This window comes from Tachysurus vachellii, chromosome 14 (genome assembly GCF_030014155.1).
Source record: "Tachysurus vachellii isolate PV-2020 chromosome 14, HZAU_Pvac_v1, whole genome shotgun sequence".
NCBI lineage: Eukaryota > Metazoa > Chordata > Actinopteri > Siluriformes > Bagridae > Tachysurus > Tachysurus vachellii.
Genome location: NC_083473.1, coordinates 2,961,819 through 2,985,962, shown reverse-complemented (window position 1 = coordinate 2,985,962; position 24,144 = coordinate 2,961,819). Strand labels below are relative to the sequence as shown.

Here is a 24,144-nt window from a genome sequence, read left to right as displayed (position 1 = left end):
GAGGGTTTTTATTCCTTTTACAACACAGCAACTTATCAATACGGCACTTTTTAATTTATTGAGCATTATTGTGATTTATTTCCTGTCCTTTACGTTATCCTACAGTACCTATTCACAGCTATTCTCTCTCTAACAGCTGACAAACGTTTTGTCTAGAAAGGGTCCAACTTAGGGTTTGACATCAGGTGCAGACAGATACATGAGTTACCCTCTAGTGTATAGAAATAGGTGCTTGAATAGAATGGTGGAATAAGAACAGTAACACACACACACACACACACACACACACACACACACACACACACACACACACACACACACATGCACACATGCACCAGTGAGTTGGTGGGCAGAGCAGGGCAAAGTGGAAATACAGAAGATTTACAGTAGTGTTCTGAGGTTTGTGTGTTTCCTCGATGAGGAACTTTAATGTCACACAGGATCACACACTCGTCTGGGTACACGCCCTGTTGCCATGGAAATGTGTGTGTTGTGTAGTGGAGTTTCATCTTTCTGCCACTGATATGTGGTGGTTAGCCCAGACAAACCACAGCATGAAACTCTCTGTTTCACACACACACACACACACACACACACACACACACACACACACACACACACACACACAAACAATATATGAACACCAATGACACACTTGCCCCATCTGGTCCAGCCAATACACTTAAATGTTTACTGGCTGCAGATGTGGCGCACTGAGTAAACACAGGAGTAATTAGTGGCTCTAACCAGAGAAAGTAAAGACACACATGGACTGATATCTAGAACACAGACTATGGATGAATGCGAGACAGTAACAGTTTAGTTCACTAGCAAAGCCAAGACTGTGCCTTGAAGGTAAGATTGTAATTACGAGCCGAGCATTAGTCATCATAATGCCATAATTCTGTACTACTTGTCAAAAAGTCTTGCTGCCCTCCTGCCTCTACAAACGTGACACCTACAACAGACATTTACTTACACTATCAGATGTTTTCAGCAACCGTCAACAATCATGGAGTTAATCAATTTTCATGTGTGAATCATTTACAGTAAATCATTTTCATTAGGAGTGAATCATTTTCATGTGTGAATCATTTACAGTGAATCATTTTCATTAGGAGTGAATCATTTTCATGTGTGAATCATTTACAGTGAATCATTTTCATTAGGAGTGAATAATTTTCATGTGTGAATCATTTACAGTGAATCATTTTCATTAGTTGTGAAACATTTTCATGTGTGAATCATTTACAGTGAATCATTTTCATTAGTTGTGAAAAATTTTCATGTGTGAATCATTTACAGTGAATCATTTTCATTAGGAGTGAATCATTCTCGTGTGTGAATCATTCACAGTGAATCATTTTCATTAGGAGTGAATTATTTCACTTTTACACTGATGTACTTTAACATTTTAAAGGATTAGCAGTGAATCATTTCCTTGTCCAGGAAGGAATCATTTTCAGCTTTAATTTTTTGCATGGAGTCATTTACAATGAATCATTTGATTTGACACGTTCATATTTAAGTCTTTGCATTGATATTCATATTTGCATTGAATAATTTTTAGTTATCAGACACTAATGAAACTCACAATCGCCCTCTTGTGGCCCTACACTGAAACAACTAACAGGTTTAAAAAGCCCATCATATTAATGCAGTGTGCTGATGATGATCTCCTGCTGAATGCAGGCTTTGACCTGATGGAGTACTTTAATGTGAGAGATGTTCTGGGAGAGAAGTCTGAACCTGGTCAGAGCTCCTATGTGAGACTGGGGACCATCCCGATAGTGCAGCAGACTGAGTGAGTAACACACTAATCCTGATCTAAATACACAACACAATATACACAACATGATACACACAACATGATACACACAACATGATACACACAACATGATACACACAACACAGTATACACAACACAGTATACACAACACAATATACACAACATGATACACACAACATGATACACACAACATGATACACAACATGATACACACAACATGATACACACAACACAGTATACACAACACAGTATACACAACACAATATACACAACACGATATACACAACACGATACACACAACATGATACACACTACACGATACACACAACACGATACACACAACATGATACACACAACACAGTATACACAACACAATATACACAACACAATATACACAACATGATACACACAACATGATACACACAACATGATACACACAACACAGTATACACAACACAATATACACAACATGATACACACAACATGATACACACAACACGATACACACAACACAGTATACACAACACAATATACACAACACAATATACACAACACGATACACACAACATGATACACACAACACGATACACACAACACAGTATACACAACACAATATACACAACACAATATACACAACACGATACACACAACATGATACACACTACACGATACACACAACACGATACACACTACACATTATACACAACACGATACACACAACACAATATACACAACACAATACACAACACAATATACACAACACAATATACACAACACAATATACACAACATGATACACACAACATGATACACACAACACAGTATACACAACACAATATACACAACACAATACACACAACATGATACACACAACATGATACACACAACACGATACACACAACACGATACACACAGCACAATATACACAACACGATACACACTACACAATACACAACACAGTATACACAACATGATACACACAACACGATACACACAACACAGTATACACAACACAATACACACAACATGATACACACAACACGATACACACAACACAGTATACACAACACAATATACACAACATGATACACACAACACGATACACACAACACAGTATACACAACACAATATACACAACACAATATACTCAACACGATACACACAACACAGTATACACAACACAATATACACAACACGATACACACAACACGATACACACTACACAATATACACAACACAATATACACAACACGATACACACAACACGATACACACAACACAGTATACACAAGACAATATACACAACACGATACACACAACATGATACACAACAACACGATACACACTACACATTATACACAACACGATACACACAACACAATACACAACACAATATACACAACACGATACACACTACACAATACACAACACAGTATACACAACATGATACACACTATACGATACACACAACACAGTATACACAACACAATACACACAACATGATACACACAACATGATACACACAACACGATACACACAACGCAATATACACAACATGATACACACTACACAGTATACACAACACAATATACACAACACGATACACACTACACGATACACACAACACAATATACACAACTCGATACACACAACACAATATACACAACATGATACACACAACACGATACACACAACACAGTATACACAACTCAATACACACTAAACAATATAGACAACACGATACACACAACACAATACACACTACACATTATACACAACACGATACACACAACACAATATACACAACACAATATACAACACAATATACACAACACGTGTTATGTATATAACACACAACACAATATACACAACACGATACACACAACAGGATACACACAACACAGTATACACAACTCGATACACACTACACAATATACACAACACGATACACACAACATGATACACACTACACATTATACACAACACGATACACACAACACAATATACACAACACAATACACACTACACAATATACACAACACAATACACACAACACAATATACACAACACGATACACACTACACAATACACAACACAATACACACAACACGATACACACAACGCAATATACACAACACGATACACACAATACAATATACACAACACGATACACACAATACAATATACACAACACAATACACACAACACAGTATACAAAACTTGATACACACTACACAGTATACACAACTCAATACACACTACACAATATACACAACACATTATACACTACACAATATACACAACACGATACACAATACACAACACAATACACACAACACAATATACACAACACGATACACACAACACAGTATACACAACTTGATACACACTACACAGTATACACAACTCAATACACACTACACAATATACACAACACGATATACACTACACAATATACACAACACAATACACACAACACAATATACACAACACAATACACACTACACAATATACACAACACGATATACACTACACAATATACACAACACGATACACACAACACAATATACACAACACGATACAAACTACACAATATACACAACACGATACACACAACACAATATACACAACACGATACACACAACACAATACACACACAATGATGCACACATGATTCACATAACACAATGCACACAACATGAAAGACACAAGAGACTATGATACACAACATGATACACACCAGATAATATGATACACACAACACGATACACACATAATGATCAGCTTCTTAAAAAGCAAGCTTTAAACCATCATTTCTTCATGATGACCATCTCAGAATGTCAGGATGACCTCCTCCTGAAGAATTCATCTCGTTTCCTCCTGCGTGTTACAGGAACGTGTTTCCACAAGGTCTTCCAGATGAATACGCCTTCGTCACCACGTTCAAATTCAGAAAGACGTCCAGGAGGGAGGACTGGTACCTGTGGCAGGTGTATGACAAGTACGGCATCCCTCAGGTCAGTAACGTGCACAGTGGAAGGAGAACGTACAGTAGGTGTGTATTAAATATCCTCTGACATGCACATTCTATTTGAACAGCTAATGAAGTTCATGTGTGATGGACCACATGTCCATCATCAGTCTACTGAATGATCAGCTTTTAAATCATTTGACATCTAAAGGAGCAGGTTGTTAAAATGAACAGCGTAAAATACGAAGCTGATGGTATCTTTATATCAGAGCTGTGTTTTATTTAAGTTCCTAATGGTTTCAGAAGTGTGTGTTCCTGAGATTCCTGGATCCTGTGTATATTTTAGTGGTACTTTTCTTATCCAGGAGTTTATCTTTCCTGCAGGTTTCTATCCGTCTGGATGGAGAGAATAAAGCGGTGGAGTACAACGCAGTGGGTCTGACCAAAGACGCGGTCCGAGCTGTGTTCCGAAGCCCTGATGTGGAAAACCTGTTCGACAGAAACTGGCACAAGATCGGCCTGGGCGTCTACGCCAAATCCGTCTCACTCTATCTGGACTGCAAACACATCCAGACGTTACCGATCGAGGACCGTGAGGACATTGACATCCAGGGCAAAACCGTGATTGGCAAGAGACTCTACGACAGCGTCCCCATCGACGTGAGTCACTGACAAAAAACCGTGAATCATGATTTGTTTTTATCTGATCAGAAGCATCATTCATTTCCTGAATCATCCTTCATAGTTCGACCTTCAGAGGATGGTAATCTACTGCGACTCTAAGCAGGCAGAGCAGGAGACATGCTGTGACCTACCTGGAGGCCCTGTGAGTGTCTCTCTAACATACACACACACACACTCACACACACACACACACACAACACACACACACACAACATCTTCTAAAGATCAGCTTCTAACCAATTTGCTTCCTAAATTTTCAGATTCTAAATGATCAGCTTCCTAAATATCAGCTTCCTAAATGATCATCTTCTAAACGATCATCTTCTAAACGATCATCTTCTAAACGATCAGCTTCTAAACGATCATTTTCTAAATGATCTGCTTCTAAATGATCAGCTTCTAAACGATCAGCTTCCTAAATGAACAGCTTCCTAAATTTTCAGCTTCTAAATGATCAGCTTCCTAAATGATCAGCTTCTAAACGATCAGCTTCCTAAACGATCAGCTTCTAAACGATCAGCTTCCTAAATGATCAGCTTCTAAACGATCAGCTTCCTAAATGATCAGCTTCTAAACGATCAGCTTCCTAAATGATCAGCTTCTAAACGATCAGCTTCCTAAATGAACAGCTTCCTAAATTTTCAGCTTCTAAACGATCAGTTTCCTAAACGATCAGCTTCTAAACGATGAGCTTCATAAATGATCAGCTTCTTAATTTATTACATCTATCTACGTCTCACCAGATCACACTTCACACATATAATAATTTCTGTCTCTCTCTCTCTCTCTCTCTCTCTCTCTCTCTCTCTTTTTCTCAGTGCCCCAAGCAGGTGGTCACTGAACCGACTCCTGTTTTAATCCCGACTCCGACTCCTACTAGTGGAGAGCAGAAGAGTGGAGAACACACCGTTAACTGTTCCTGCACTGCAGGGGAGCGGGTAAGACCCTGAAGCTTAGGGGTCAAAGGTCAAGAGTGTATTACGAAAACCGGCTCATGAACAAATGTACAAATGAACACAAATGGATGAAAATGAACGCGAGCATACAGCTGTGATATATTTACACTCAGCCGACTCGGACGACGTAAATATCTCACGTGTATGGTTGGATGCAATTTCTCATCTGCTTCTCTCCCTTTCACTGCTCTTCGCTGTCTGTTTCTCTGTCTCTCTTTCTCTCTCTCTCTCTTTTTCTCACTACCTACAGGGTGAGACAGGTCTGCCCGGTGCTCAAGGCCCTAAGGGTGAAAAGGTCATAAAGCAGTCACTTTAATTCAGCTGATATTTTAAAGGAGTTTGTGTGTTTTATCCTCTGCTTGTTCTTCCTCAGCACTTTCTCTTCACCTCTGTCCTCTAAACTCTACATCCACAGGGAGATCCAGGTCTTCATGGTTCTACAGGACCTCACGGACCCAAAGGCCAGAAAGGAGACCCTGTAGGGAAAAGTGATTTCTTACTGAATTCATGTGACCTTGTTATGTTAGCAACAGTCTCTTTTATCCTATTTTTCACTTATATGATAATAAGAACCAATAAAAATGGCTGCTGTATGAATTAAAGTAATTTATTTAACAAATACAATATTAAAGGTGCAGTCTTTAAAGATTGCAGTTCACAAAATTTTAAGGTGCAGTCTGTAAAGATTAAAGTTTTAGTTTGTAAAGTTTAAAGGTGCAGTCTGTAAGATGTAAATGTACAGTCTGTGAAGTTTAATGGTGCAATCTGTAAAATTTAAAGGTTTAGTTGGTAGAGGTTAAAGTTGCAGTCTGTAAAGTTTAAAATGCAGTCTAGAAAATTTTAAGGTACAGTCTGTAAAGACTAAAGGTTTAGTCTGTAAAATTTGAAGATGCAGTCTGCAAGAATTAAAGGTGCAGTCTAAAAGTTTAAAGGTGCAGGCTGTAAAGATTAATGGTGCAGTCTGTAAAGATGAAAGGTGCAGTTTGTAAAGGTTAAAGGTGCAGTCTGTAAAGTTTAAAGGTTTAGTTTGTAAAGTTTAAAGGTGCAATCTGAAAAAGTTTAAAAGTGGTTTGTAAAATTTAAAGGTTCAGTCTGTAAAGTTTAAAGGTGTAGTCTGTAAAGTTTAGAGGTGCAGTCTGTAAAGTTTAAAGGTACAATCTGTAAAGATTAAAGGTTCAGTTTGTAAAGTTTAAAGCTGCAGCCTGTAAGGTTTAAAGGTTTAGTCAACAAAATATTAAGGTGCAGTCTGTAAAGTTTAAAGGTGCAGTAGCCATTGTGAAGGTGTCAATACCAGAGCTAACCTGCAAACACTGAATTCATGTTTATTGAAGAGAAAAGGATTAATGTTGAAGGAGCTCCAGGAAACCATTCATTAAAGACATTAAAAATAAAAATAATTACATTAATTTACAAATTTATAAACAATTTTTTTATACTTTGTCACATATTATATAAATATCTTTAGAGATAATTAGAAATTATTTGTAATAATAATAATAATAATAATAATAATAATAATAATAATAATAATAATAAAGGAATAATAATAATAATAATAATAATAATAATAATAATAATAATAATAATAATAATAATAATTACGAGTGTTTAATGTTAAAAAAATCCTTTTCCATCTGTGCTGCATCCCTCTCTCTCTCTCTCTCTCTCTCTCTCTCTCTCTCTCTCTCTCTCTCTCTCTGCCTGGAGAATAATCGATCGTTGTTGATGGATTATTTGCAGGGCAAGGCTCTCTCTGTTAAAGGAGATAGAGGCGAGAAGGTAAGATCATGGATTTACCAGAGAAACTCCTCAGTGTGGAATAAACACGGCATGGCATGCTAATGTCCCGTGTCTTTACCGTGTGTGTGTGTGTTTGTGTGTGTGTGTGTGTGTGAGGATGTCTCCACAGGAATAAAACTTTCTGTAAATTCTGTTACACCACCCTCACAAACGCAGGCTGCTCACACACACATCCACTAGATATGTGGACATGAAGATGTTGGAGCTCCTGCAGTGTGAGGGTGGAGGAAACAGAACACTCATATAGGGATACTTTAGCTCTTGGAATTATGGGTATGCTGACCAATAGGGAGTTCAACACACACACACACACACACACACACACACACAGCAGAAAGAGCAGGGTGGGAGCAAAAAGCTCTGTCCCATAAATACACCCCAGAACCATCCTGTGCTATTTCAGCTGACTGAGAAACAGCTGAGTCGCAGAAAAGAAAAGAAAAGATCAGCAGAATTTTCTTTTGTTAAAACGTAAGAAACGATTTAGTTAATCTTCCACAGAACAGAACAAAGTAAAGCAAAGCTCTGCAGAACCACAACCAGAACAGAACAGAACTAAAGAAAGCAGAAAACTAATCAAGTAAAAAAAAGCAAACAACAATACAAATAAACGAACACAACAAAGACATTATGAGTGATCATCTTGTACATGATATGTGTTTTGTGTGTCTGTTGTGCGTGTTGTGTGTGTGTTTTGTGTGTGTTTGTGTTGAGCGTGTTGTGTGTGTTTTGTGTGTGTGTGTTGTGTGTGTGGAGCGTGTTATGTTTGTGTGTTGTGTGTTTGTGTGTTGTTCCTCTGAGGAGTTTGCTGGTTAAACTGCATGAAGCCACAAACGCATGTGTGTTTGCGGTGCTCTACATGTTCTTTAAAGGAACGCTCCATCATGACAATGACAGCTAAAGCGGCTAAACTACGTGACAGAAGCTAATTAAGGTCCAGCAGTTAGCATGGCTTTACTTTAGAGAAGGTCAGGATCAGAGTCATTACTGTGCTGGAGAGTTCCTTTAACACTGTGTGCAACGTTTTCATCCACCGTCCACCTTCAGTGTGTTCACAACTGAGACGTTTGGTGTGTTTGGGAGTTTGTTGTCTTCTAACAAGACTTGTCTTCATATTAATTGTCACACACACACACACACACACACAAAACGCTTATTTACTCCACAGCTCTGTACTGTTCTGGATTCCGATTGGTCAGAACACTTCATTGTCCTGATAGGTTATTGTTGCTATAGTAACGGCGCATTCACAGTGATTTGTACAGCTGATTCTCTACTTTAACAATAATAAAATGTTGTTTTGTAAACAAATAAACATTATGTTTCTACGTTATCTGCTTCGGAATAAGAGGAACGTAAAGCTACAGGATGTGGTGGAAAATAATAACCGTTACCGTGGCAACAGCAACTTTGCTTCGCCTTGTCGATTGTTTTGCTGAAATATAACGACCCAGAGGAGCGAGACTTCACACACATTCATTCGTATCTTCAAAACATTTGAGGAGACTCGACTCCTCCGTTTGTTTTCCCACCATGACCTGAGGAACGTTTTCAGGAAACTTTCCGATGTTCTCATTTTGTCCACAGGGGGACAGCGGAGAGCAGGGACATCCTGGGCTCCCAGGTGACAAGGGAGAGAAGGTAAGAAACACCTCCAGCCTTGATTACAGAGTGTTTGAGTGTTGTGGAGCTCCTTCAGTGATGGTATTGATCTCTGTAGGGAGCTGACGGCCTCCATGGACTCGCTGGGAAACCAGGAGACAAAGGAGAACAGGTCAGGACAACACTGTGTGTGTATGTGTGTGTGTGTGTACTGAAGGTGCATCTTAATCCTATTCATGACGTCATGGTTATGTGTTACAGGGTGTAGGGGGTTCTCCTGGAGCTCCCGGGTTACCTGGACAGCTCGGACCACAGGTGAGACACCACAAAGAGATAAGTAGTGGAATATTCCGGAAGGAGCCACATTCAGATACACTTTTTAGTGATTCAGTGTCTGATAAGACCTGATAAGGAAGATCTCAGTCTGTATCTTTAAATACTTTAAGTTTAGACAGTCACTGATTCGGATTGGGGGCACGGTAGCTTAGCGGTTAGCTAAGTGTTAACATAGTGTGTGTGTACACAGAAACAATGTAACATAGTATGTGTATTACAGTGACAAATAAATCAACACAAAACTTTCAGTTCTTGCAATTCTTATTGAAAAGGAAGGAACAACCAAATAAGAAGTTCTAACAATGTGTAGGTGCCCTCTGGTGGTGTGGAGGTGGGTGAGGAGGTGTGTCTGTAAGGAGAGGGTTATTTATTATTCATGGACAGTGAGTCAGAGTGAAAACTGTATCACTGGCAGGTGGAAAAGTCAAGGGATAGCTTTCCAAGTACCTTTGTAGGATGTGAGGAACCCTCCGGGGGTAAGGATAGCGCCACCTGCAAGAGATATGCTGAGTAGTCAGAGTTAGGGTTAGGTTTGATGAGGAACATGTAGTGCAGGCTGGGAATCACTGATCTCCATGTTTAAATTTCTTTCTTTCTTTCTTTCTTTCTTTCTTTCTTTCTTTCTTTCTTTCTTTCTTTCTTTCTTTTTTCTAATAGGGTATCCCAGGTGATGTCGGACACCCTGGACAGCCTGGTCCCAAAGGTGTTTCTGTAAGTTCACTTACTCTAATCCCTGACTCCATGTTGTCTGTTCTCTGCTACGATGCTAATGACCATTTTTTACCATTCTATGGTAGAAAAAGCTAACACATGACATTTATACCTGACGTGTGTTGTGTGTGTGTGTTGTGTGTGTGTTGTGTGTGTGTTGTGTGTGTGTGTTGTGTGTGTGTGTTGTGTGTGTGTGTTGTGTGTGTGTTGTGTGTGTGTGTGTGTGAAGAGGTTTTACAGCTGGATTTGTGAACCAGCAATGGTTTATTCTCAGGACAGCTTTGTCTTTTAATTGAAAATACATATGTCTATCTCATGAGAATTAAACTCTCTCTCTCTCTCTCTCTCTCTCTCTCTCTCTCTCTCTCTCTCTCTCTCTCTCTCTCTCTCTCTTCCTCTCTCTCCCTTCCTCTCTCTCTCTCTCTCTTCCTCTCTTCCTCTCTCTCTCTTCCTCTCTCTCTCTTCCTCTCTCTCTCTTCCTCTCTCTCTCTCTCTCTCTCTCTCTCTCTCTCTCTCTCTCTCTCTCTCTCTCTCTCTTCCTCTCTCTCTCTCTCTCTCTCTCTCTCTCTCTCTCTCTCTCTCTCTCTCTCTCTCTCTCTCTCTCTCTCTCTCTCTCTCTCTCTCTCTCTCTCTCTCTCTCAGGGTGATCCGGGTAAAAAAGGAGAAAAGGGAACATCAGGAGAAAGGGTAGGATCTGATTCTCGACTCAACACAAAGCCCTGCATATTTGTGTGATATGTGTGTTCCTGTGTGTACACACTGATAGCTCAAACAGATTTTGCTGGACTGATGAAATCTCCAGGTTTCCTGTTAGTCATACGAGTGAGACGTGGGCACTCGACTGCTTACAGATCCCTCATCTTTCCTCTCACAGCGATGGGCCTGTTACTGCGCTCGTCACATTACACACTGCGGTTTAGTGTCTTTATCACTTCAAGCTGAGACACTGAATGCGTGTTGCCCTGCACATTTAAGCTGCATCCGCACTCTCTGTTTATGTTATTATATATATATATATTTTATAAGTGAGGTAATATCTCAATGTATCACTGGCTGTTTTTGATAAAAAGGTGCTTGGCCCCCTTAACCGCTGCTTGCAGACAATCACTTCTTCTTCATCGTCCTCTTATCGATATTTATTTATTTAATTCATTTTTGTAATGTCATTATTCCAGTTTTTTGGTTGACTTGCGTATGTTTTATATTCTTCAATAAAATGCTGTTTTTAAAATACAGAGTGTTTTTCTTCTCATTCTTTAGGGTCTCCCAGGGTTAGATGGTTTCCCTGGAAAACCTGGAGTTCCAGGAAAAGATGTGAGTATTTCGATTTTTTTCAGTAAAGTGTAAGAACCTACTACACTAATGTACTTGTAAACGTTAGAAAATGTCTGAAATGTTGATTTGTTTTTTTTTTTTTGCAAAAATGAACAGGGTTTGAGGGGTCTGAGTGGTGCCCCTGGTACACAAGGACTCAGAGGAGAAAAGGTAGAGAGAGAACGAGCTTAAATGCAGTGTTCAGATCATAGATGTATGGGACAACGGCAAATTGCGTGTGTGCGTGTGTGCGTGTGTGCGTGTGTGCGTGTGTGTGCGTGTGTGTGTGTGTGTGTGTGTGTGTGTGTGTGTGTTAGGGTGAGAGAGGTCCTGCTGGCATACCTGGAGATGTGGTGAGTCATTTTTTCAGTATCTACAGTCATATGAGTCATACAGTATGAATCAGTTCAGTTAAGTAATTTGTTTAGATTATATTGTTTCTTTATAAAACACATTATAAAATGCTTGTAAATAGATATGTACATTAAATGGTGGCTCTTGTCTGAAGTCTGACAAGACTGAAGGCCCATGTGTGACCTTGAAAAGGTGTCATTTAACTCATAAAATCAATTGATTCCAAAAGATTCACAGATTCAGAGACTCATCTAAATAAAAATATTAATGATTCCGTTACTCACCTGGACAATAAGAGAGAATGAATGATAACAAATGATTGATTCACTAAGTCATATACTGATTCTCTGAATAAAATAGTAGTAAATCTTTTGCACAAATGATTCAATGATTCAGAGATTCAACTGATGAATAAAAGAGATTCTGGCTTGTGGATAAATGATTCACCGAGTCATATTCTGATTTACTGAACGAATCAGGAGTCCAAAAGATTAACTGATACAGAGACTCGTCTGTAACATATAATAATAATAATAATAATAATAATAATAATAATAAAAGAACAATAAGAATACTATTTATATTTATTTATATCACTAATATATAACCTGGTCATGTTGTTTTAGGTGCAAATGGCAGGACTGAAGGGAGAAAATGTGAGTCTTAAACTATAAATACTCCACTATAAATATAGCTAGAGTATTTTCATTCATAATTATTTTAAATGTTGTTTAAATCGTTTATATTATATTTCCAGGGCATCCCAGGACCCCCCGGACCTCCTGGAAAAGATGGACCTCCTGGACCTCCTGTAAGTTCACCTGGTGGGCGTGGCCTAAAGCTCGCTCTCACATGCCGATTATTAGCGGCATATAAATATATATAATTTATATATATATAATTTATTTTTTTTAAATAGTAAAACAAGATAAAGTTTAAATGTTTGTGTTCATCAGGGTCCACCTGGTCCATATGGAGAGCAAGGAATTCCGGGAGAAATCGGACTAAGGGTATGGAGTTTATACAGAAAACAGTCGAATTTGCAAGTGTGAGTGTGAATGTGAGTGTGAGTGTGAATATGAATGTGAGTGCAAGTGCGAGTGTGAGTGTGAGTGTGAATCTGAGTGCGAGTGTGAATGTGAGTGCGAGTGTGAATGTGAGTGTGAATGTGAGTGCGAGTGTGAGTGCGAGTGTGAGTGCGAGTGTGAATGTGAGTGTGAATGTGAGTGTGAGTGCGAGTGTGAATGTGAGTGCGAGTGTGAATGTGAGTGTGAATGTGAGTGTGAATGTGAGTGTGAATGTGAGTGTGAATGTGAGTGTGAATGTGAGTGTGAATGTGAGTGTAAATGTGAGTGCGAATGTGAGTGCGAGTGTGAATGTGAGTGTGAGTGCACGCTTTCTCAAAAGTGCGAGATAATAACTCAATAAAGTGTAAATATTGCATTTGTCCAGCAGATGGCAGAAAAAGCTTTTCTTATCTTTTCTTTGCTTTTTAGATTTTTTTATACTTTTTCCTTTCCGTTCCGTTCCTATTTGCTTTCTTCTCTTTGTCTTTACTCTTTTTTATTTTTTTCCTCTCAATGCTTTCTTTCTGTCTGTCTTTCTTTCTTTCTTTCTTTCTTTCTTTCTTTCTTTCTTTCTTGTCATTAACACCGTGTGTTTTTTCTCTGTCTAGGGAAAGAAAGGAGAGGCAGGACTTCCTGGAGTTGATGGTCTTCCTGGACCACCGGTAAAAACAGCAGTGATATTAAACCCTATCTGTGTTTTCTCAAACTATTACCCAAATTTTAGGAAAAATGAAAAGATCAAAAGCTCCAACACACTTCCGAGCCGGAGATGTCATCAGATCATCAGAAGAGAATTATTATATTATATTTACAAAAACAGACATACTAGAGAACTAGTAAAATAACACTGCATGACGAGAGACGAGGACTCTGTGAAGCACACATGCAACAAGCAGGAAATAAACAGACATGATAATAGATCAATTATAAAACAAGTGAGTAAGGATGAAAACACGTGACAACACGCTACCATTAGTCCCCCTGATGTCCCTGTAGAGAATGTCCAAGTCCTGACAGGAGAACATCAGCAGTTTGCGATAGAGGCAGTGTGGAGCTTTCAGGAAGATGTTACTGTACCATTTACTCCTCGTAGCTGCTTGAAGATAGGATTAATTAATTACCAAGTTTTTAACAAATAAATAAGAATTTCAAACTTCAATATTTATGTGTAAATTTTCCTTTTGTGAAATTTTTGTTTGTTTAGATGTTTGTTTGCTTGTGTGTGTGTTTGTTTAGGGCCCCGCAGGCCCCCCGGGACCCCCCGGGAGTCCGGGTCAGACTGGACTTCCTGTAAGTTTATTTTTAATTATATCACACTTTTATAATAAAGGAATAAAATCACACCTGAGCTCCAGTGTAAATAAAAATAAGAAATACATTTAGATTTCTTCTTGAACTCTTGTTTGCCATCTTCATCGTTTCTGCAGGGATTACCGGGAGAAATCGGACATCCCGGGAAACTCGGAGAGGCGGGAAAACCAGTAAGTCACAGGAAAGAGAGAGCGTGAGTGTTAAAAACACAGAAACCGAATCAAAAACTAAACAGCGGTGTGTTTTTAAAGGGTCTGCCAGGGAAGGACGGCATTGACGGTCAACCTGGAAATGATGGAGATAAAGTAAGTGCGCGCACCCCCCCCCGCATGTGATGTCACAAAAAAATCGTACATTTTTTTTCTAAACGCTTCATGATAAACAATCATCATAATTCAAGCTTTATTATTTAAAAAGATAAAAGAAACAAATGATTAAACAATTAAACAAACGATTCATTTATTAGTCAGAAGTAAAAAACCAAAAAAAAAAACAAAGTCTGGTAAATAAATTATATTTATCTTTAGCTAGAGTTTTATTTGCTGCCCAGTCAAGTCTGTTCGCTACTAAAGTTGAGGCTAGTCTTATTTGGTATTAGCAAAGAACACATGCTAATTTAGCTTGTATATGTTAGTGAAGAAAAAAAAATCTTTTCAGATGAGATGTAATTTATGTCTTCTTCAGTGTACACAAGTCCTGAAACATCCTTCCACACACACACACTCACACACACACACACACACACACCCACACACACACACAAAGCTAATACCACAGATTTACCGTTCTGATGCTTTACAGTGAAATGTAAATGAAATCACTGTTAGACAGTTCTTCCTGATTTCTTACCAAGTGTCTTGAATATCTAAATACAAAAATTAAGTTTTGGAGAATAAAATAAGCTTTGGAAATGTAAAAAGTCAAAGTCAAGTAAAGGTTTTTTTTATACAGTTGTATTGCTAATGAATAAGAAAACGGAAAACATGCTGCCATTAAAATGAATGGAAATTAATTCATTTAAATAAATGTGTTAAACATAGGGGTCACGGTGGCTTAGTGGTTAGCACGTTCGCCTCACACCTCCAGGGTTGGGGGTTCGATTCCCGCCTCCGCCTTGTGTGTGTGGAGTTTGCATGTTCTCCCCGTGCCTCGGGGGTTTCCTCCGGGTACTCCGGTTTCCTCCCCCGGTCCAAAGACATGCATGCTAGGTTGATTGGCATCTCTGGAAAATTGTCCGTAGTGTGTGATTGCGTGAGTGAATGAGAGTGTGTGTGTGCCCTAAGATGGGTTGGCACTCCGTTCAGGGTGTATCCTGCCTTGATGCCCGATGACGCCTGAGATAGGCACAGGCTCCCCGTGACCCGAGGTAGTTTGGATAAGCGGTAGAAAATGAGTGAGAGTGTTAAACGTATTTATATCAAATTTCTGGATATGTGAAAGAAGCTGGAGGTGATAATAAAGAGGAAAAGTTCAGAGCGATCAGAGAATAAACATACATTTAAAATGGGGTGCACAAACTTTTACACTTTAATAAAATAAGAAATAGACTTCAGTTATTGGAATATTTTTTATTGGAAATAAATCAATGTTTTTCAGGGACCTCGAGGTGAACCGGGTCTGGATGGTTTCCCTGGAAAACCGGGTCCAAAGGTGATCCGTTATAATACTGGTTTAAAGTCTGTCTCAGGTCAGTTAATTATCTTTCATTAATATTAACCAGTTATACTGATGTATTATTTAGGGTGATGAAGGACCTCCAGGACCCCGAGGACCTCCTGGAGACCGGGTGAGCTCTCACTGACGACTGAAATCATCTGAAAGATGTCATATTAAGAGCTCTGATGATGAAAAATCTGTCTGTCTGTCTCTCTGTCTGTCTGTCTGTCAGGGTGAGACAGGTCTCCCTGGAGAGGCTGGTGTAATGGGACCGCGAGGAGAAAGAGGACTGCAGGTACAGTAGGAACACACCTCTCACTCCTACAGAGTCCACATCACTATCAGGGCATGTGATGGACTGCAGACTTCATGTTTCTTCCTCTGCAGGGTGAGGGAGGAAAAGACGGCGATGTCGGACCGAAAGGGGAGAAAGGAGACAAGGTGAGGCGCTGGAGTGGTGTTTATCACTGCATCATCATGGATTTATGGAGGAAGTCTGACTGAATTGTCTGTCTGTCATGAGTCACGATGTTCTTCAGCACTTATCTCACATCCTTCATTACTGTATCATGACAAAGTCAAATCCAGTGCAGCTGCTGCTCTGTTCAAATCTTTAGTTCATCTGTATTTACAAGGTGAATAGATTATTACTGTCTTTGTTACAGGGTGAAGTTGGACCCAGAGGACTTCCAGGAACCCCAGGAGACGTGAGTCTATACAGGGAGTGCAGAATTATTAGGGAAGTTGTATTTTTGAGGATTAATTTTATTATTGAACAACCATGTTCTCAATGAACCCAAAAAACTCATTAATAGCAAAGCTGAATATTTTTGGAAGTAGTTTTTAGTTTGTTTGTAGTTTTAGCTATTTTAGGAGGATATCTGTGTGTGCAGGTGACTATTACTGTGCATAATTATTAGGCAACTTAACAAAAAACAAATATATACCCATTTCAATTATTTATTTTCACCAGTGAAACCAATATTACATCTCAACATTCACTAATATACATTTCTGACATTCAAAAACAAAACAAAAACAAATCAGTGACCAATATAGCCACCTTTCTTTGCAAGGACACTCAAAAGCCTGCCATCCATGGATTCTGTCAGTGTTTTGATCTGTTCACCGTCAACATTGCGTGCAGCAGCAACCACAGCCTCCCAGACACTCTTCAGAGAGGTGTACTGTTTTCCCTCCTTGTAAATCTCACATTTGATGATGGACCACAGGTTCTCTATGGGGTTCAGATCAGGTGAACAAGGAGGCCATGTCATTAGTTTTTCTTCTTTTAGACCCTTTCTTGCCAGCCACGCTGTGGAGTACTTGGACGCGTGTGATGGAGCATTGTCCTGCATGAAAATCATGTTTTTCTTGAAGGATGCAGACTTCTTCCTGTACCACTGCTTGAAGAAGGTGTCTTCCAGAAACTGGCAGTAGGACTGGGAGTTGAGCTTGACCCCATCCTCAACCCGAAAAGGCCCCACAAGCTCATCTTTGATGATACCAGCCCAAACCAGTACTCCACCTCCACCTTGCTGGCGTCTCAGTCGGACTGGAGCTCTCTGCCCTTTACCGATCCAGCCACGAGCCCATCCATCTGGTCCATCAAGACTCACTCTCATTTCATCAGTCCATAAAACCTTAGAAAAATCAGTCTTCAGATATTTCTTGGCCCAGTCTTGACGTTTCAGCTTGTGTGTCTTGTTCAGTGGTGGTTGTTTTTCAGCCTTTCTTACCTTGGCCATGTCTCTGAGTATTGCACACCTTGTGCTTTTGGGCACTCCAGTGATGTTGCAGCTCTGAAATATGGCAAAACTGGTGGCAAGTGGCATCTTGGCAGCTGCACGCTTGACTTTTCTCAGTTCATGGGCAGTTATTTTGCGCCTTGGTTTTTCCACACGCTTCTTGCGACCCTGTTGACTATTTTGAATGAAACGCTTGATTGTTCGATGATCACGCTTCAGAAGCTTGGCAATTTTAAGAGTGCTGCATCCCTCTGCAAGATATCTCACTATTTTTGACTTTTCGGAGCCTGTCAAGTCCTTCTTTTGACCCATTTTGCCAAAGGAAAGGAAGTTGCCTAATAATTATGCACACCTGATATAGGGTGTAGATGTCATTAGACCACACCCCTTCTCATTACAGAGATGCACATCACCTAATATGCTTAATTGGTTGTAGGCTTTCGAGCCTATACAGCTTGGAGTAAGACAACATGCATAAAGAGGATGATGTGGTCAAAATACTCATTTGCCTAATAATTCTGCACTCCCTGTATATATATATATATATATAGATAGATAGATAGATAGATAGATAGATAGATAGAGTTAAATACAATAGAAATTGTGATTGTAATACCATAAAATTATGTTTAATAAATAATTAAAGAATTAAATCTTACAGAACAGAATAAAACACCATAGAATACGATCAATAAATAATAGAATAGAAAGTAGAATCAAACTTGAATAAAATACCACAAAGTGAAACTGAGCTTTAATGACCACTAGAGGGAAGCAGAGACGTGAATAAAGAGAATAAAGCAGATAATAAAGTCAAATATTCAGTGAGACACAAATGAAGTCTTAAAGTACCTGTCATACACACGTACGAAGGGGGCGTGGTTTTTGTACTTGTCGGTCAAACCGAAGGAGGCGTGGCCTCTATACCCCTTCAGTCACACAGTCTCTTTTCAGCCTTTTCCTCATTATAATAAAATATATAAATAAAATAAAAGTGAATTCACAAAGTGAAACTGATAGATGATGAAATAGGATAAAACTAGAATAGTGTGTGTGTGTGTGTGTGTGTGTGTGTGTGTGTGTGTGTGTGTGTGTGTGTGTGTGTGTGTGTGTGTGTGCAGGTTGCCAGTGTGATTCCTGAGCCTGGAGAGCCAGTATGTATTCACACCCACCTCCTCACACACTCATTTCATTATTAATGACTGACACCAACACAGCATTCATTCACGTCTTCCTTTAGTCCTCTGGTTTATATCACTGTAGAACATGTGACAGGCTTTAATGTTATTGCATCATAAAAATAGGAGCCAATCACAGTCCAGTATGCAAATGTAATTCGTGTTTCTATTTACATATTCATAAACCCCAGTCAGGATTTCTTGATGAGGTTGAAACTGTAAGATGTCTAACATTTATGTTGGTATGTAGTTCATTTTTATGAATAAGGGTTCTTTAGGTTCTTTACATGCTCTTTAAGGCTTTCTATAATAATTATTTTTTCTTAAATTCCTAAAAAGAGATTTGTTTTGAAAGCTGTGTAATAAATGAATACTCAGTTATATAGTTATACATCAAAACCTTAATTGTTCCACCAGAGAGATAATTCAAGCACCGTGAAGGGTTCTACAGTTGTATGGTTCTACTTTAAACGTTTCAGGGTTCTTCTAGAGGGCTAATCATAGTCTTATTATTATATTATCTGTATTTTTATGACAATAAAGAAGCTTTCAACTCAACAAGAAATCGAATTTGATCAATATGTAAATGAAACACTCTCGTTATTTGCATATTGGGCTGCGATTGGCTTTGTGAGTGTCTTACTCTGTCCAATCACCTTCATTTCTGCCAGTGCCTTATTTAGCACTTTATTACTGAATATGGAAGAAATGTTGAAATTTTGGGTGAAACCTTTTGGGTGTTTGTGTATCATATCAGATGTTTTGATTTCTTTTACAGGGGAAACCTGGAGAGAAAGGAGAGAAAGGAGAACAGGGAAAACAAGGAGAGATGGTAAGTGGGTGGATTCTGATCGGTCAGAAGGTGTTGATTAATTTTCTTCAATGCAATTAACACAATATTAACTGTCAGAATCTCTTATATAATGTTCTTTGTGCTGTTTATGTGTCTTATGTGTTTTAGACAGTTTCTAAATAGAAATCCTTAGAATAGATTTCTATAAAATAGAATTTTTATATGGATTTAACTTATGATAATATGTGCAATGAATTTTTTGAGCACTAGGGGGAAGCAGAGGGGTGATAAAGTCTGAATATTCAGAGAGACGCAAATGAAGTTTAACTGTAGTCAGTCACACTGTAGGAGGTGTGTCTTCTGTACCTGTCAGTCACACTGAAGAAAGTGGGGCCTTCATATCTGTCAGTCACACTGAAGGAGCCTTTGTACCTGTCAGTAACACTGAAGAAGGCGTGGCCTTTGTGCCTGTCAGTCACACTGAAGAAGGCGTGGCCTTTGTGCCTGTCAGTCACACCGAAGAAGGCGTGGCCTTTGTGCCTGTCAGTCACACTGAAGAAAGTGGGGCCTTCATATCTGCCAGTCACACTGAAGAAGGCGTAGCCATTGTACCTGTCATTCACACTGAAGGAGCCTTTGTACCTGTCAGTAACACTAAAGAAGGCGTGGCCTTTGTTCCTGTCAGTCACACCGAAGAAGGTGTGGCCTTTGTACCTGTCAGTAACACTGAAGAAGGCGTGGCCTTTGTACCTGTCAGTCACACTGAAGGAGCCTTTGTACCTGTCAGTAACACTGAAGAAGGCGTGGCCTTTGTTCCTGTCAGTCACACCGAAGAAGGTGTGGCCTTTGTACCTGTCAGTAACACTGAAGAAGGCGTGGCCTTTGTACCTGTCAGTAACACTGAAGAAGGCGTGACCTTTGTACCTGTCAGCAACACTGAAGAAGGAGTGGAATTTGTAACTGTCAGTCACACTGAAGGAGGCGTAGCCTTTGTACCTGTCAATAACTCTTAAGAAGGCGTGGCCTTTGTACTTGTCAGTCACAGTGAAGGATGCGTGGTTTCTGTACTTTTTAGTCACACTGTAGGAGGTGTGTCCTCTGTACCTGTCTGTCACACTGTAGGAGGTGTGTCCTCTGTATCTGTCTGTCACACTGTAGGAGGTGTGTCCTCTGTACCTGTCTGTCACACTGTAGGATGTGTGTCGTCTGTACCTGTCAGTCCCACTGAAGGATGCATAGCCTCTTTACCTGTCAGTCACACTAAAGGAGGCGTGGCCAAAGTAAATCTGTCTCCTTTCAGCCTTTTTCTCACTCATTTTTATTCTATATAATTAAACTATAAATACAGCAATAATAATACAAAGCTTGTATTCAGTATTTGTTCATAGTTATTTTGTCCTTGTGGTCAGAAACCCTATCATCAGGTCTGTTTAACTCCACAAAGATAGAGGAGACATCCACATTTAGTGCTTCAGGATAAACTGGTAGCTGTTGGCCTCCACAGTAGTTAGCTGCATTACTGGTGCAAACGATTCCTATCTTGTGTAATAAGAATGATGATTACTGAAACTTTTTGTTGATCTGAAGTTTTGCTAACATCACCTCGGATCTGTTCAGGGCCCAAGAGGACTTCCTGGTGAGCAAGGCTTCAGAGGACAACCTGGACTCCCGGTAAAGACAAACGATCAGGCGCTTGCCATCGGTCATGTTTCTAGACCTCAGTGTTTCACATTATCTGATAATGTTCTGTAAAATGTAAATGTAACAGTGGATTTAACTCCTGTGTTCTTGTGGTGCTGATGGATGCACAGAGCTACAGCTGAACTGTGTAACATTATAAATACGGCACTAAACCTGCACCTTCACTCTCAGGGAACACAAAGTCTCTGTACCTGTCTTATCTTTCTGCTGGAAAATGTCTCACACTTCTGTTTGAACAGGGAGTTAAAGGAGACACTGGGTCCAAAGGAGATCCAGGCAATAGCGGAGAACCGGTGAGTTTGACTAATAAGTTTACTTTTGTAGAATCTCATCAAACCGTGTCCCGTTAACTTAAATTTTGCATCATCAAAAGTGCTCTTTATCTTGTGTGTAATAACGTCAGGGTGAGCATCTTCTCACTGAATTCATTTGCATGCGCTCTTCATATTTGATGTGCTTTTTATTGTTCATATTTCCTTTTGTATGTGTGATGTCATTAAATATTGCCTATTTCCTTGAGCTTACATGCGATGTCATCAACACTTGCCCATTCATCGTCCTCGTGATGTCACTAAAATGTGCCTTTTATCTTGTGTGATGTCATCAATAAATCCTTTTCCCCATTCGCGTGCTTTCTTTAAGATGTCCGCTTTATATCACGTGTGATGTCATCAGGATGTGGCCTACATCTTACTTGTGATGTCACTGTGATCTGCTTTTGATGTTTTTCCCTGTTAACATTCCATGTGATGTCACTGAGATGTTCCTTTGATCTTGTGTCTGAGATCATCACAATGAAGTCACTGAGCACCATCATGTGGTTCCACCAGGAAATACTTCTGATCTCATGTCTGTACATCAGGATGAGGTGTTTTTCATCTGTTGTGTGACGTGTTTACTTTTCAGGGTCCACCAGGGCTGCCCGGCCTTCAGGGGCAACGGGGACTGCCCGGCAACGTGGTACGTTAATGCAAATGATATGCAAATGAGATTGTGCTTATGTTGTAGTGAATGATTTAGGCTTGTATCGATCTACATTCTACATACTGCTGAGTTCCTACAGAACCTTTATTATATACAGTAGATTAAGTTATATGTCTCTGTGTTTCTATCAATAACCTAACATCATCATCATCATCATCATCATCATCATCATCATTCTTTCATTCTTCAGGGAATTCCGGGCAATATCGGACCACCAGGAACAGCAGGAGAGAGAGGAGAAAAGGTGAGATGCAATTTACTTTTAGCATCCATTCATAGATCTGTTCATCATCCATGTAATCACGTTTATCGATCCATGCATCGCTCCCTTCCTCCATCTATCCATCCATCCATTCCTCCATCCATGTATTATCTATCTGTACACTTAGCCAGCACAATTATATAATCCATCCATCCATCCATCTATCTATCCATCCATCCATCCATCCATCCATGAATTATGTACCTTTACACTTATTCAGTACAATTATATTATTTATCCATCCAACCATCCATCCATCCATCCATCCATCCATCCATCCATTCATCTATCAATGTATTATCTACCTGTACACTCATCCAGTACAATTATATCATCAATCCATCCACCCATCCATTCATACATACTGGGAATTGTATTGTGATGCGGATTGATTGATTGATTGATTGATTGATTGATTGATTGCACTCTAGGGAGACCCCGGTAAAGAGGGTCCAGTAGGCCACCCAGGTTTGCCTGGAGAGCCTGGTCTAAGAGGTGATCAAGGACCACCAGGGAAAGGAAAAGATGGAGTGAAGGTATAGCATTAATATGTTACATTATTCATTAATAGCATTAATAGCATTAATAAGTCACATCACATTTCAGTGAATATAGTTAATAGTTAGAGTTTTGTAGGTTATAAATGTATTTTTTTGATAACTTAGTTTAGTGTTACAACAAACAGTAGAGTGTGTATAACATTTTAACACAGCTGTTTAGTTTGGTTGAGGACTTGTTACACTGGGATGTGTGTGTGTGTTAGGGGGATTTCTATACTGACAAGTGTATAGTACAACAGTACACACACTTCTAATGTGCTATGTTTAATAACAGGGGGATGCAGGAGCACCGGGATTGCCTGGAGCTCCAGGACTGAAGGTATGTTTGGGATGGTTTTCAGGTTCTGCTATGTTCTCATTAAACTCTC

At 39.4% G+C, this 24,144-nt stretch overlaps 1 protein-coding gene across 1 annotated transcript in view; it reads left to right on the top strand.

Moving 5' to 3' along the window:
• The window catches only part of col22a1 (collagen, type XXII, alpha 1), a 61,500-nt gene that overhangs the window by 23,258 nt on the left and 14,098 nt on the right, over nucleotides 1–24,144 (top strand). Inside the window, exons 5-40 of the mRNA XM_060886750.1 lie at nucleotides 1,693–1,804; nucleotides 4,682–4,805; nucleotides 5,144–5,419; nucleotides 5,505–5,585; nucleotides 6,262–6,381; nucleotides 6,650–6,694; nucleotides 6,815–6,877; nucleotides 8,140–8,178; nucleotides 9,787–9,840; nucleotides 9,920–9,973; nucleotides 10,063–10,116; nucleotides 10,795–10,848; nucleotides 11,491–11,535; nucleotides 12,109–12,162; nucleotides 12,280–12,333; nucleotides 12,480–12,515; nucleotides 13,143–13,172; nucleotides 13,274–13,327; nucleotides 13,473–13,526; nucleotides 14,192–14,245; nucleotides 14,820–14,873; nucleotides 15,011–15,064; nucleotides 15,146–15,199; nucleotides 16,491–16,544; nucleotides 16,636–16,680; nucleotides 16,783–16,845; nucleotides 16,938–16,991; nucleotides 17,216–17,257; nucleotides 19,420–19,452; nucleotides 20,255–20,308; nucleotides 21,887–21,940; nucleotides 22,210–22,263; nucleotides 22,877–22,930; nucleotides 23,145–23,198; nucleotides 23,648–23,752; nucleotides 24,051–24,095. Of these exons, the coding sequence (XP_060742733.1) occupies nucleotides 1,693–1,804; nucleotides 4,682–4,805; nucleotides 5,144–5,419; nucleotides 5,505–5,585; nucleotides 6,262–6,381; nucleotides 6,650–6,694; nucleotides 6,815–6,877; nucleotides 8,140–8,178; nucleotides 9,787–9,840; nucleotides 9,920–9,973; nucleotides 10,063–10,116; nucleotides 10,795–10,848; nucleotides 11,491–11,535; nucleotides 12,109–12,162; nucleotides 12,280–12,333; nucleotides 12,480–12,515; nucleotides 13,143–13,172; nucleotides 13,274–13,327; nucleotides 13,473–13,526; nucleotides 14,192–14,245; nucleotides 14,820–14,873; nucleotides 15,011–15,064; nucleotides 15,146–15,199; nucleotides 16,491–16,544; nucleotides 16,636–16,680; nucleotides 16,783–16,845; nucleotides 16,938–16,991; nucleotides 17,216–17,257; nucleotides 19,420–19,452; nucleotides 20,255–20,308; nucleotides 21,887–21,940; nucleotides 22,210–22,263; nucleotides 22,877–22,930; nucleotides 23,145–23,198; nucleotides 23,648–23,752; nucleotides 24,051–24,095 (2,330 nt within the window). The remainder of the gene's footprint in view (nucleotides 1–1,692; nucleotides 1,805–4,681; nucleotides 4,806–5,143; nucleotides 5,420–5,504; nucleotides 5,586–6,261; nucleotides 6,382–6,649; nucleotides 6,695–6,814; nucleotides 6,878–8,139; nucleotides 8,179–9,786; nucleotides 9,841–9,919; nucleotides 9,974–10,062; nucleotides 10,117–10,794; nucleotides 10,849–11,490; nucleotides 11,536–12,108; nucleotides 12,163–12,279; nucleotides 12,334–12,479; nucleotides 12,516–13,142; nucleotides 13,173–13,273; nucleotides 13,328–13,472; nucleotides 13,527–14,191; nucleotides 14,246–14,819; nucleotides 14,874–15,010; nucleotides 15,065–15,145; nucleotides 15,200–16,490; nucleotides 16,545–16,635; nucleotides 16,681–16,782; nucleotides 16,846–16,937; nucleotides 16,992–17,215; nucleotides 17,258–19,419; nucleotides 19,453–20,254; nucleotides 20,309–21,886; nucleotides 21,941–22,209; nucleotides 22,264–22,876; nucleotides 22,931–23,144; nucleotides 23,199–23,647; nucleotides 23,753–24,050; nucleotides 24,096–24,144) is intronic.